Source organism: Vanessa tameamea, chromosome 25 (assembly GCF_037043105.1).
Source record: "Vanessa tameamea isolate UH-Manoa-2023 chromosome 25, ilVanTame1 primary haplotype, whole genome shotgun sequence".
NCBI classification, from domain to species: domain Eukaryota; kingdom Metazoa; phylum Arthropoda; class Insecta; order Lepidoptera; family Nymphalidae; genus Vanessa; species Vanessa tameamea.
Genome location: NC_087333.1, coordinates 1552422 through 1565075, shown reverse-complemented (window position 1 = coordinate 1565075; position 12654 = coordinate 1552422). Strand labels below are relative to the sequence as shown.

Sequence of the window (12654 nt, the reverse complement as noted above, 5' to 3'; positions counted from 1 at the left end):
GTAGGTACTTTGTGACAATGCTCATCTCATTAAGAACTACGTAGTAATTTATTTTATAACTCTGTGGTGTCAATGTCTTTACTTTTATGCAACTTGCTCATCTCGTTCGCGTAAATATAAGTTTAAATCAGTGTTAAGGTCGGATTTACTATAAAAAAAAATCATAGGTTTAGTCATTATCCTATTTGCTGTGAAACTAAATAAATAAACAGTTCGTATCCTAGAGGGGAAGCCAGGAGACCCTTATTACAGGGCAACCTAGGGGCTCCTGCCTTCCACACACATTTGTACTTATTATTAAGGCGCATGAAATACGAAATAACTAAGTCCTTTTAAAAAAAATTAAAACATTGTGACGCAAAACACGAGGAAAAGATTATTGACTATTTTTACTGTAGCAGGATATAAAAATATATGTATAATTAAGAAAAGATTATAAATTATTTATTAATAGCAAAGAATAAAAGAGTCATAAAAGCGTAACGACGTAATTATTGAACAATGATTATATTTATATCTACGATAAATTTCAATAAAATGTCAATAAAACAATTGACTTTACAATTATATTATTACACAAGGTTTTATTATTTTTATCCAAGTATAGGTATTCGAAATTCAAAATGTATCTCTAGGTGAATAATTGTATAAAAGATTTAATTTGTAAGTATTGCCATAGAAAAAAAATCCGCGTGTAAAGCTCAGTTGAATTTCATACTATATTTAGTGAAAACCAGAACGGGGTCCACCTAGCTTGGGATTGGACCGTCTGACCTGAAGTGTTCTTCTTTAATACCAAATTATTTTTATGCCATTTGTACTTAATTGCATCTTTATTATAAACATTAACATTGCTTTTAGTAAAAGATTTAAATTACGCCACGTCTAGCGACATCTATCAAGGTTTAAGTAAGATACTTTGTAGAGTTTAGAGAGGTTTTCTTACTTAGAAAAGACTGTTATATTTATCTTATTATTTGAATTCCTAATTAAATATCAACCTTTGTCAATATAATAAATAATAATAATATAAAATTTTTGAATTATTACGGTTTTTAATCTACAATTATCACAATTATGACAGTTGAACTGTTAGTGATGTATTATTATTTTACATCATCGATTGTCGAAATGAAAATGCATCACAGAAGGTATATTAATTAATTTATATTCGACGATTTTCAAATAAAAAATCTAATTCGTTTTTATGTTTTTATCAAAATTATTATATATGAAACAATATACTTACGAAGTAAGTAAATAATCTTATAGACTTGAGTCAGACGAAGTGAAATAAAAATTCCTTCATAGTGTCATCAAAGTATCGATAAACAAAGTATAACAATTCGTACAACCCTTGATTCATGTTTCTGTAGTAAAGTGTACGATTGTTTTGTGTAGAATATTTTTATATTATTATTTTTTTAACATATCTTGTGCAATTTAATCATATGAAATATGTCAGATTTAAAAATATGTAGAATATGCTTACGTACGGATGCAAAAGTATATAAATATGAACAATTTAAACTTGGATCTATTTATGAAGAATTTTTGACTTTAGATGTAAGTAAACAATTTTGAAAATTATATTTTTATAAACAATTGTACTAATGTGTTTATCATAGGATTTTATTTAGAAAATTTGAAGTGGCTGTTTATGATTACAACCTTATTATGGTTAAGTAAAATAAAATACTAAAATAAAATTAAAGTAAAGCTTTCGATCCTTTTATATACATAGTTGATAAATATATAAAATAATACACAAAATTAAATTTTGTTCTTACATAAGGTGATAAAAGTAAGCAAAGAAAAAAATAATTAAAAAATATAATTTTTAGGCAAAGGAACAGGATATGTTGCCTAAATATTTCTGTTTTGAATGTGCAATATTGTTACATAAATTTCACAAATTCAAAGAGAAATGTTGCATTGGAAGGAAAATACTCGAAGAAATGTGTCACAAAGGCCAGGTAATTTTATTTTCTTTAAAAAGTGAATCTATATGAGATGATTTGGATTCTAATTTTGAATTTTTTTCTCAATTCTTTAAAAATAACAAATAATTGTACTATTAGCTGATATTTTATTACATTATCAGAGTAATACATAAACTCATATAACTAATAGGATATCTTATCTTAGTTATTCAGTAATATTTTATATCAAATTTTAGATCACTTACGATTTAGTCAACTGTGTAGATAGAACAAAACTTAACCTCTTACATAAATCTCCATTAGAAAGAATCGTATTAGCTTATAACAATGATGAGACCTCTTCTATTGATGATAATGTGATAATTAAAGAAGAAGTCAGACAACATAATAAACTAGCAAAGATAGAAGACATGCTTGATAACAGCACTGATGATACAACATTCGATGACAGAGACTCTGAAATTAATATAACAAATGTAAAAAAATCAATTCCAAAACAACAGACAATCAATAAAAAGAAGCATAAACTCCAAATTCAAAAGGATGTCAAATTTAAAAAAAGAATACAAACTAAAGAAAGACATTGCAAAAACAAAGAGCAAAGTAAAGTGAAAACAGGAATTAAAAGATTGATTTTAATGGACGGCAACAAATGGAAGAAGTATGAACTGCCTGAAGATGATGCTTTACAGGTATAATAAATTCAAATTAATTAATAACCTTATCTCGGAATAACAAAACAAAGCATTGAATTTGTCAACATAAGGGAATTATAAATTATGGTATATTGTTTAAGCTGTATATGTGTATAAGAACTTTGGAATTTAAATTAAAGTTGATATAAGTAGTTAACTGGAATAGTGTAGTATCATAAATAAATATATATTAATTAAGAACTGCTAATAACACAATATAGTGATTTGTAAATCTAAGATTTGTTTGTTTTTACTCCTCATGCCATTGAAATGCACTATACAAATTTATAATGAATAGGTCATTATGTAATAATGTAAAGATACATTACATAGTAAGCTATAAAGTTATGGCCTTTTATCTGTAGTTATTCTATAACCAAGCCGCTAAACATCAAATGTTATGGAAATGTCCTGGAATATGAAAGGGTGGCACACAACTGTGTTAGCTTGCACAAAATGATGTCAATTTGAAGCTTTTTGAGTGTCATCCATGTTCACAAGATAGATGTTTTTTTGTGGCTTTTATTTGTTTCACTAATGCACAGAATATTTCGCCTATGTCACGTGCGATGGAGACAGATCAGTATGGAAAAGGTTTCTCTTTACAAGATAGTAAACTACTAACTACTTAACCTAATTTTTGACTTTGCAAAAATAATACAACCTTCCTGGGGCACAGTATTCGTTTCTATAATAAGATTCCACAGTTATTTTTAAATTGGCCTATTAAAAAAATTTAAAGCTCACGTCAAAATAACATTGATGGACAAGGCACATTACTCAATACAAGATTATATTAAAGATAAAAATGTGTGGACTTAGTATTTATTGATTTTGAGGCAGGGTATGTATAAATTTAATCATACTTTACTGACATACTCTGTATTTAAAATTATGGAAATGAGAGACCTACTGAGTTTCTTGCCGGTTCTTCTCGGTAGAATCTCCATTCTGAACCGATGGTAGCTTTACATTTAATTTGACACTGTAACATTAGAATTCATTTCAGTGCATTTATGAGCCTACTTGAAAAAAGAATATTTTTATTCTATAAGTGATCCAAACTTACTGAGCGAAAAATTACATCTTGTTTTTCAGAAGGCACGTACAGTACTAATACTAAAGATAAGAATTTGATCTTAAACTAGCTTTACCGCGCTGTCTGTCTGTAACGTGACAAATGTTATTATAATTAAAAAATTATCTTTCAGGAGTTTCAAGCGAAAGCGTTTGATGATAAGTACACAAGCGCTGCTTACAAATGTACGGACTGTTTTAAGGGATTCTCTGAAGAGGACATGTTGAAGCGGCACATCAAAATTAGACATAGTGAGGTATCATTTTAGATAAAAAGTATATAATATTGACTCACTAGTAATATTAGTAGTTAGTTATAAGAATAAGCCTATGTACTTCCATGGGGGTTCAAGCTTGCATTGTACCAAATTTCAAATTAAAACATACTTTATTCAAGTAGGCTTTTAAAAGCACTTTTGAATCGTCATTTAAAAAACTATATTAAGTGAAGTTACCATCGATTCGGAATGTAGATTCCACCGAGAGGAACTGACAAGAAACTCAGTTGTTACTCTTTTTCAACAATTAAAAATACAGTCATGTTAGTTAAATACAATTATATATGTATGTAATGTATCCTGCCTGGATACAAACAAGTATTAACTCCACGCTTTTTTATCATCTGTATAATCTTGTATTGAATAATATGCCTTCTTTACCAATGTATTTTTTACATATGATTTGAATTTATGAAATGGCATATTTAAAAACTGAAACAAGCCCTGAAATATTCAGCTCAGGGTTTTGCCGAGAAAGCGTAACAGACAGAGTTACTTTCGCATTTATAATGTTAGTAAATAAATATCAATATTAATGATAGTTTTCGTTCGTATTTTATGTGTTTATGTACCGTTCATACGATATTTCTAACATCTTGCCATTAACGTAATGTAGATTAAGTCTTGAGAAGTGCTCCCAGCGCTTGGTCAGGACATCATCAATTTAAATGACTACCCTCAATTTTTTATATGCTATTTTACCATTTTTATTTGACTCGCTGCCTGCACTGCCTCACTGGGCTAGTAGCTAGTTATAAAGGCGTCAATCCCGAGGTCCCAAGTTCAAATCAAGTTGGCGGACTCAGTAACAGCCACGAAGCCGTTGTTAGAGGAGTCTGGGTGTACACTCTTACTTACTCACAAACTTAGTTCAGAAGGCACAAATAGCCTCAAAGTTGGTGTCTGAACTCTCTCCGATCGTGTCAGATTTCCTGTCCATCCCATCTGATTATGAGAGTGCAACTGTGCTTGCGCAGACAATTCAGTACTTCACTATATGCTGCGTAGTTAGCTGGTCAGGAACTATCCAAATCAGGCGCCATTAAAATCATCTTAATTTTTACAAACTTTTTTTTTTTTTTTCTTGCAGTCGAAAGGAGCGATAGAATGCCATTTCTGTCGCATGCGGTTTAAAAGGAAATGCAGATTACGCCAACACATAAGGGAACACTACACTAAGTTTAAATGCCTTCGATGTAACTTTATATGCGTTCTCGAGTGAGTATTAAGTTAAGTTAATGTTTGATAGTTGTATTGCCACATACACACAAACACACCATAGAATTACAGACACAATGATAATTAGAATTTAATGTTAAAAGTTTTGTGGGAAGGGTCAGTATAACCAGCTCAGTATGACTGGGACAAACACAGCATTGAACACAAATAAGGTTGGTCATAAATTGGTATTAGGGCATTGTACAAACTTTTTGGTCGGTACCAGCTACCATTCGAACACCAAACATTTTACGTTACATTACATTAGCAGCCTGTAAATTTCCCACTGCTAGGCTAAAGGCCTCCTCTCCCTTTGAGGAGAAGGTTTGGAGCATATTCCACCACGCTACTCCGATACACATGTGGCAGAATTTCGTTGAAATTAGACACATGCTGGTTTCCTCACGATGTTTTCCTTCACCGCCGAGCACGAGATGAATTATAAACACAAATTAAGCACATGTAAATTCAGTGGTGCCTGCCTGGGTTTAAACCCGAAATCATCGGTTAAGATGCACGCGTTCTAACCACTGGGCCATCTCGGCTGAACACCAAACAGCAATAGTTAATACTGTTATGTTTCGGTTTGAAGGGTGAGTGAGCACGTGACAGGCACAAGGCATCACATTGTAGTTACTAAGGTTGATAACGCATTGACGTAAATGCTGGTTAATATTCCTTACAATGAAAAAAACACACACACACCATACAAGCGACCTCAAACAATGTCATCAAATTACTTCAATTAGTACCTCGTAAATACAGAGTATTGCATGTGTTTGGTAGTAGGATCATTTATGAGTGGGTAGACCCAGCCGATGCACAGAGCACTGAATAATTATCATTCTTCTTCTTTCTTGATCTTGTTCGGATGCTACACACAGTATGTACTGATTATGACTGCAGAGTCCCCCAATATAATTAGAGACAAGAGATTTAGACATAGACAATTTTACAACTTTTTACTAATATGTAAAATTGACGACCTCCCGAGTAGTGTGTACACCGGTTTTCATGGGTACGCTACTCTGAGGTCCCGGGTTCGATTCCCGGCCGAGTCGATGTAGAAAAAGTTCATTAATTTTCTATGTTGTCTTGGGTCTGGGTGTTTGTGGTACCGTCGTGACGTCAGATTTTCCATAATACAAGTGCTTTAGCTACTTACATTGGGATCAGAGTAATGTATGTGATGTTGTCCAATATTTATTTATTTATTATTATTATTATTAAAAAGCATGATGGCTACCACTATGTGAAGTTCCGGTTAATTTATAACTTTTCTATTTACTTTGTGTTTGCCAGGAGCACAGCTTTAAGTCACGAACAGTACCATAATGGCGTCACGAGGAAATGCAAGTACTGCGGCAAAGAGTTCAGGTAACAATAATATGTGGTTACTTATTAATTTTATAAAACAAGATTTTAAAGAATATTTCAGAATCAAATGAACTCAAAATATACTTTATTCAAGTAGGCTTAATTTTACAGCATTATATTAAACGTAAAGGTACCACGGGTTCGGGATGTTCTAGGAGATTTCTAGAAGAACCGACAAGAAATTCAGTGGTTAATCTGTTCCGACCTTTGTAATACAAAGTTTGATCAATCAAATACTATCTGAACCTGCGGCTTTACCCCGCCGCAAAATTTGTAAAACTTTGCCTATAACACACAAAACACCCTCTCAAGGGATGAATTGGAAACATTAGCTTATGTCATTCCTAGGACTCAAACTATTTCCATACCAAATATCATCTAAATCGGTTCAGCAGTTTAAGCGTGAAGAGGTAACAGGCAGAGTTACTCTCGCATTTCTAATATTAGTATTGATATCATGTCTGAAAGTCAACAAGTGTTATCTCCGTGCTTTTTAATCATATATATAATCTTGTGAGATAAATATACCTTAATTTAACAATAATATTGACTGTCCGGAACTTTTATCAAAATTCTATTTAAACGTCCCTCACATTAGTTCCCGTAATATGAGCCATTTCTTTTGTACCAGATTATATAAAACGCAACCAGGTAGGAATTCCACCATATCGAGATTATCATTTTTATACACCACCATCACATCACCAAATTGACGACCTCCGTGGTCGAGTAGTGTGTACACCGGTTTTCACGGGTACGCCACTCCGAGGTCCCGGGTTCGATTCCCGGCCGAGTCGATGTAGAAAAAGTTCATTAGTTTTCTATGTTGTCTCGGGTCTGGGTGTTTGTGGTACCGTCGTTACTTATGATTTTCCATAACACAAGTGCTTTAACTACTTACATTGGGATCAGAGTAATGTATGTGATGTTGTCCAATATTGATTTATATTAATACCATCAGTATTAAAGTAAAAGATTTAGACATATGTCACGATAGTCGACCTCAATTCAATCGAAAAATAAAGAATTTCATTTGTGCTCAATTCTAATCATATGGTTTATCTAATTTATTATTAATTATATAATAGTTTAAAAAATGTATTGTGTTTCTTATTTTTAATTAATATGCTTATGTTTAATTTATATTTTTGCCTTGTAAATTTTGAAATGTAATTTTTTATTTTTTATTTTGGATGTGATATTGTATCTACTGTTGGTTGCCCTAATGAAAATAAAATAAAATAAAATACCATATTTATTCAAATTTTTTTTTAACAACCGATTTGCATTTATGCATTCGTAAAGTTAAATATCTGTGGAATTTTATTCACTCTAATTACAGACAATGCATAAAAGTTTTTTTTGATTCTTGAAACTATTTTATTTCGTCGTATAATATCTGTTGCTATAAGCTGTCTAATTCTAATACAACAAGACCAGTATTTTTTTTCTAGATATTCCTCAACGTACTACACACATTTGCGCACACATAGAAGCCAGTATGTGTGTACATTGTGCGGATCTTCGTTTGTGAGCGAGGCTGGCTTGCATCAACACAAACGTGTTAAGCACTGCACTAATGATATCGTGAGTATTTATACTACGACACACAGGGCCGGACCTTAAGTTTAGGGGGCCCCGGGCTACTTAGGGGCCCACCTAAGACAGATCTGAACGTAGACTTAATTAAATGGGTTTGATTAATTGCAGGACTCGCAGGGCTGCAAACCATACGATCTGTTTAATTTAATAAAGTTATGGATTATTTCGAATTATCGTCTATTTTTTACTTTGACTTGACTTAGCTGGGGGCCCCTTGAATCCACGGGGCCCTGGGCTGAAGCCCAAAAACCCATATGGTAAATCCGGCCCTGACGACACACACACACACACACACATATATGGCATATTTACACAAAACATGATTCCACCAACACATATGTATTTGAATTGTAGTAACAAGAGAAGAATTTCCAAAGACAACAGAACAAGAGAACAGTTTCTATTTCCGCAAAGTTAATTAATTCTTTCTTGGACAAGGACAACAAATCTAAGTATTGCTGTTTGGCGGTGTATATCTCATGAGGGGGTTGATGGGGGGGGGGGGGGTTACCTGTTCACATCTATAATAAAAATCCTCAAATCCTTTAACTTTGCTAATTATAAATTGAACATGTTAAGTAAACTTTGATCAATAAGGCGTATTAGTCGATGGACGATTTTGTTCTGACTTTAATATTGAATGATATGGTACGTTATGTGTTTAGAATAAAGTTCAAATTCCTTCGGCAGACGAATCAAGAAGACGACAAAGAAGTGAACAAGTATTGCTCGCGTTGCAACATCTACTTCGAGACTAGCAAGGCGTACGAGGAACATTTATACCATTCGACAATGCATGCTGAAATCGAGGAGTGAGCTATTTATAAAGTCTTTGGGTTTGAAGCTTGATTATGCGTAAATTCAATTGGGACCCTATTTTATAATCGCAATTCTTCGAGATTAAGCGATCGGAAAAATGACAAACAGATACTAATTTTATTTTTTTATCTTATGTTAGGGCCTCCATAAAGTTACCAAAATTTAATGTTTTATTTACTGAGAATATATGAATTATTAAAACAATATTCATCAATATATATATTTTTTATTTTAGGTTTGAAGATCCCAGGTGATCATTAACAAAACCTTTCTTATGACCGGTATTTCGTAATGTGGACCCTAAGTCCCTCAAATCAAGGTTTCGGCCCAATGTGTGTCGCATACAAATGTCCCAAATATGTAGCTTCTAACTCTAGTAGAATAATCTCGAAATCTCATTAAACGATACAGTACCGTTATTGTACTCAGTTTAAATACTTACAAAGTTTCTTGTCAATGACAAAGTTTGCTGTTTAATAAACATATCTCCATAATTTTACTATTTTATTATTATTAAAACTGTTTAATTATTATTGATTTTTCCGTAGCAGTTTTCGGACGAAATGTTATGTTGGAAACAAAGCGAAACGTTGTCAATTACAAGGAAATAATATTATATTATACCTCAATGTAACATAACTATTCCAATATAGCTGTGCCCGCGAGCTGTGCGCGTTTGAATTTAACAAAAGGTTCTTGTTGTAGCCTAAGTTACTCCATGTTGCATCAGCTATCTGCCAGTGAAAGTCCCATCAAAATCGGTCCAGTCGTTCCAGAGATTAGCCGGAACAAACAGACAGACAGACAAAAATTGAAAAATATCTTATTTTGTATATGTATATATGTATCTGCGAATATATATATATGTATTTAGTGTAAAGCTGTTATTTTAATATTACAAACAGACACTCCAATTTTATTATATGTATAGATATGTGTTACATATAAATAATCTTTCAGAAACGATACAGAGAATGATATTACAAAACCGTTGAAGGTATTCGAGAAAACCGCCCCGGAAAAGGTAACGAAGGCTTTAAATATTTTTTTATAATTATATTCATACATGTGCCATTTATAACCGATACATAAATACTTTTTTAATTTTTCAGATAACAAGTTTATTCAAAAAACGGTGAGTAATTATTTAGTTTCATATGTATAATAAATATTTTGGGATGGCGTGGTGGTTTAAGAGTCTAATCTTCTCAAAATAGATACAGGTTGTCAATTTACAAAATAAATTGTAAATAATTTTCATAGTGTAAAATAGCAGCCAGTTTTAAATTTTGAAGGTAAGCTGGGCAATTTGATAGAAAGTTTTCATAGACAATAACAACATACAATTTTAAGATTTAGGTGAAACATATTCTTTGCACGATATAAAAGTGCTTCTATGAGCCTATTCGAATAAAGAATATTTTGATTTTGTATTTTGAGAGGCATTTGTAGGCATGACACCTTGGTCATACTCATCTTTACAATAATCAAGCCCACCATCCATCAGTACCATCAATCTGTACTCTTAAGAGCCGAGATGGCCCAGTGGTTAGAACGCGTGCATCTTAACCGATGATTGCGAGTTTTCATGTGCTTAATTTATGTTTATAATTCATCTTGTGCTCGGCGGTGAAGGAAAACATCGTAAGAAAACCTGCATGTGTCTAATTTCAATGATATTCTGCCACTTGTGTATCCACCAACCCGTATTGGAGCACCATGGTCCAAACCTTCTCCACAAATGGAGGGTACGCCTTAGCCCAGCAGTGACAAATTTACAGGCCGTTAATGTATGTACTCTAACAGTGTGGTGGAATAAATCCCAAACGTTCTCCTTAAAACGAACGCCTTTCACCAGCAGTGTTATTACGGTCTGTTTATTTACATTTAATATTCTTTCCAGAAAGATCGATGATGTTTCGTTCAAATCAGGGAAGAGATGCAAGAAGCCAACGACTTGTCATCAGTGTGGGAAACATTTCAATAGCCAATCGGCATGTATGAAGCACCATTTGGAGGAGCATCCGGGGACCTCCTTCTGCCCCCCCAACCAGAGGCATATCTGTGAAATATGCGGTGCGTCGCTTGCTGTGAGTACATATTTACACTACACATTTGTAAAAGTTCAAAATGACTTCTAAGTTCTAATTCTAGTTTCAACTACATTACTAATTTTATGTCACAATTTGTTAGTCTTCACTTCTGATATTATTAGGTATCAAAATTTAATTGTATACGTCACAGATGTACATAAGTACATACTTGTTTGTATTTAAAAATCATAGAATTTTATTTAAAATTAAGCAATGAATGTATCTCAAGGAACGGAAGCACATGTATGTGGAGTAATATTATAGAAAACAGCTCAACTTATTTGACAATATAAAAAAAATACTGCTATCTCTGTCTAGTGATACTTAAAAGGATTAAAATCGTTACAAATGTACAAGTCCTGTCAAATACGTCATGTTTAGAAATCATGAACCATAGACACACCGGTGTCGTAGATGTTTAGTGTTATGGTGTTTATATTCAGCCCGGCAGTGTTGCCGTCCATAAGAACATGCACACCCGCGAGAAGATATTCGCCTGCGAGACTTGCGGACGACAGTTCTACGAGAGTGTCGGTCTGAAACGACATATGTTGGTATGTTGGGGATTATTACATGATTTACTCGGACATTTATATTTTTAATTATTTTACATACATAAAAAAAAATGTATATATATATTTATTGTGTGTTTAAACGTAAGACAGTTATATACTGATGGATTTCCAAATTGATTATACGATTATTCCAAAATGGTTCCGTTTAAATTTCGTAAAGGTCTTATATTGAGTTCAGAGACGTAACTCTTCAATAAATACCAGCGAACCGCGATTACAGCGATGTTATTAGAATCGGTTTCGTCTTTGTTATAAAATAAGTTAATATAATTTTTTATAAATATTTACTTTTGACATGTATTATGTTATATGGCACATGCGAAAATCTTGCGTAAATGGAAAATAAACCTTCTACATCACCGTCGTTATATTTCAGACTCATACAGGAGAAAAGCCGTTTGCTTGCACCTCTTGTGACAAACGTTTTACACAAAGCGCGAGTCTGAAGCTGCATTACAGGACATTTCATCTGAAGCAACCTTATCCTAAAAGGTATATAAAAAGTTCATAGACTTAAGCAAATAATTATGGCAAGAAAGCATTGATTTAAATTTACAATATTAGTACCTGTTCTAGATTGTTATTTAGCTATATTTTTTATTAAATCAATTCAATAATATTTTTTTTTTGCAAATTTCATTAAATGTTCTAATAATACCTGAGGAATTATTATAATTTTAATTATTTATACTTACTCTCTTTAAAAATTAACGCTTTGAAATCGATAGTAACATAATAAGTTCAATTCATGTATAGATTAAATATTTTCCTCAATTTTTACGATTTAAAATCATTTATAATAAACACCACATATACTAATGCGATTTAAAATAAAATGTATTTAAAAAAAAATATTTGGACAATTTTTATTTTTTTTTAGAAATAGAAGAAAAAAGGAGTAACCTATACATCCTAAAAAGGCTGAATGAAGAATTGATTCAATGGACACTGTGTCAAGCAATATTAACAATAGAAGA

The 12654-nt window shown here is 32.3% G+C and overlaps 1 protein-coding gene across 2 annotated transcripts; it reads left to right on the top strand.

Moving 5' to 3' along the window:
- The first annotated feature begins 1339 nt into the window (after nt 1-1339).
- LOC113399503 (zinc finger protein 99-like) lies at nt 1340-12646 on the top strand. 2 transcript variants are annotated; one of them, XM_026638648.2, is made up of 14 exons: nt 1340-1566; nt 1845-1976; nt 2180-2635; nt 3850-3972; nt 5084-5211; nt 6514-6588; nt 8043-8175; nt 8881-9002; nt 9970-10033; nt 10122-10144; nt 10913-11099; nt 11546-11656; nt 12054-12169; nt 12558-12646. In XM_026638648.2, the coding sequence occupies exons 1-14, from the start codon at nt 1459-1461 to the stop codon at nt 12577-12579; spliced, it is 1800 nt and encodes a 599-aa protein (XP_026494433.2). In that variant the 5' UTR covers nt 1340-1458; the 3' UTR covers nt 12580-12646. The 2 variants fall into 2 exon arrangements, 1 of the variants encoding a protein (XP_026494433.2); XR_003368985.2 differs by lacking the exon at nt 12558-12646 and having other exon boundaries at nt 10917-11099.
- Nucleotides 12647-12654: the final 8 nt, after the last annotated feature.

Excerpts from the sequence above, each read along its gene's own strand:
- LOC113399503 (XM_026638648.2), top strand. The coding sequence starts at position 1,459 with ATGTCAGATTTAAAAATATGTAGAATATGCTTACGTACGGATGCAAAA. Across the intron at positions 5,212-6,513 it reads AACTTTATATGCGTTCTCGA|GAGCACAGCTTTAAGTCACG; the intron begins GTGAGTATTAAG and ends TGTGTTTGCCAG. Across the intron at positions 12,170-12,557 it reads AAGCAACCTTATCCTAAAAG|AAATAGAAGAAAAAAGGAGT; the intron begins GTATATAAAAAG and ends ATTTTTTTTTAG.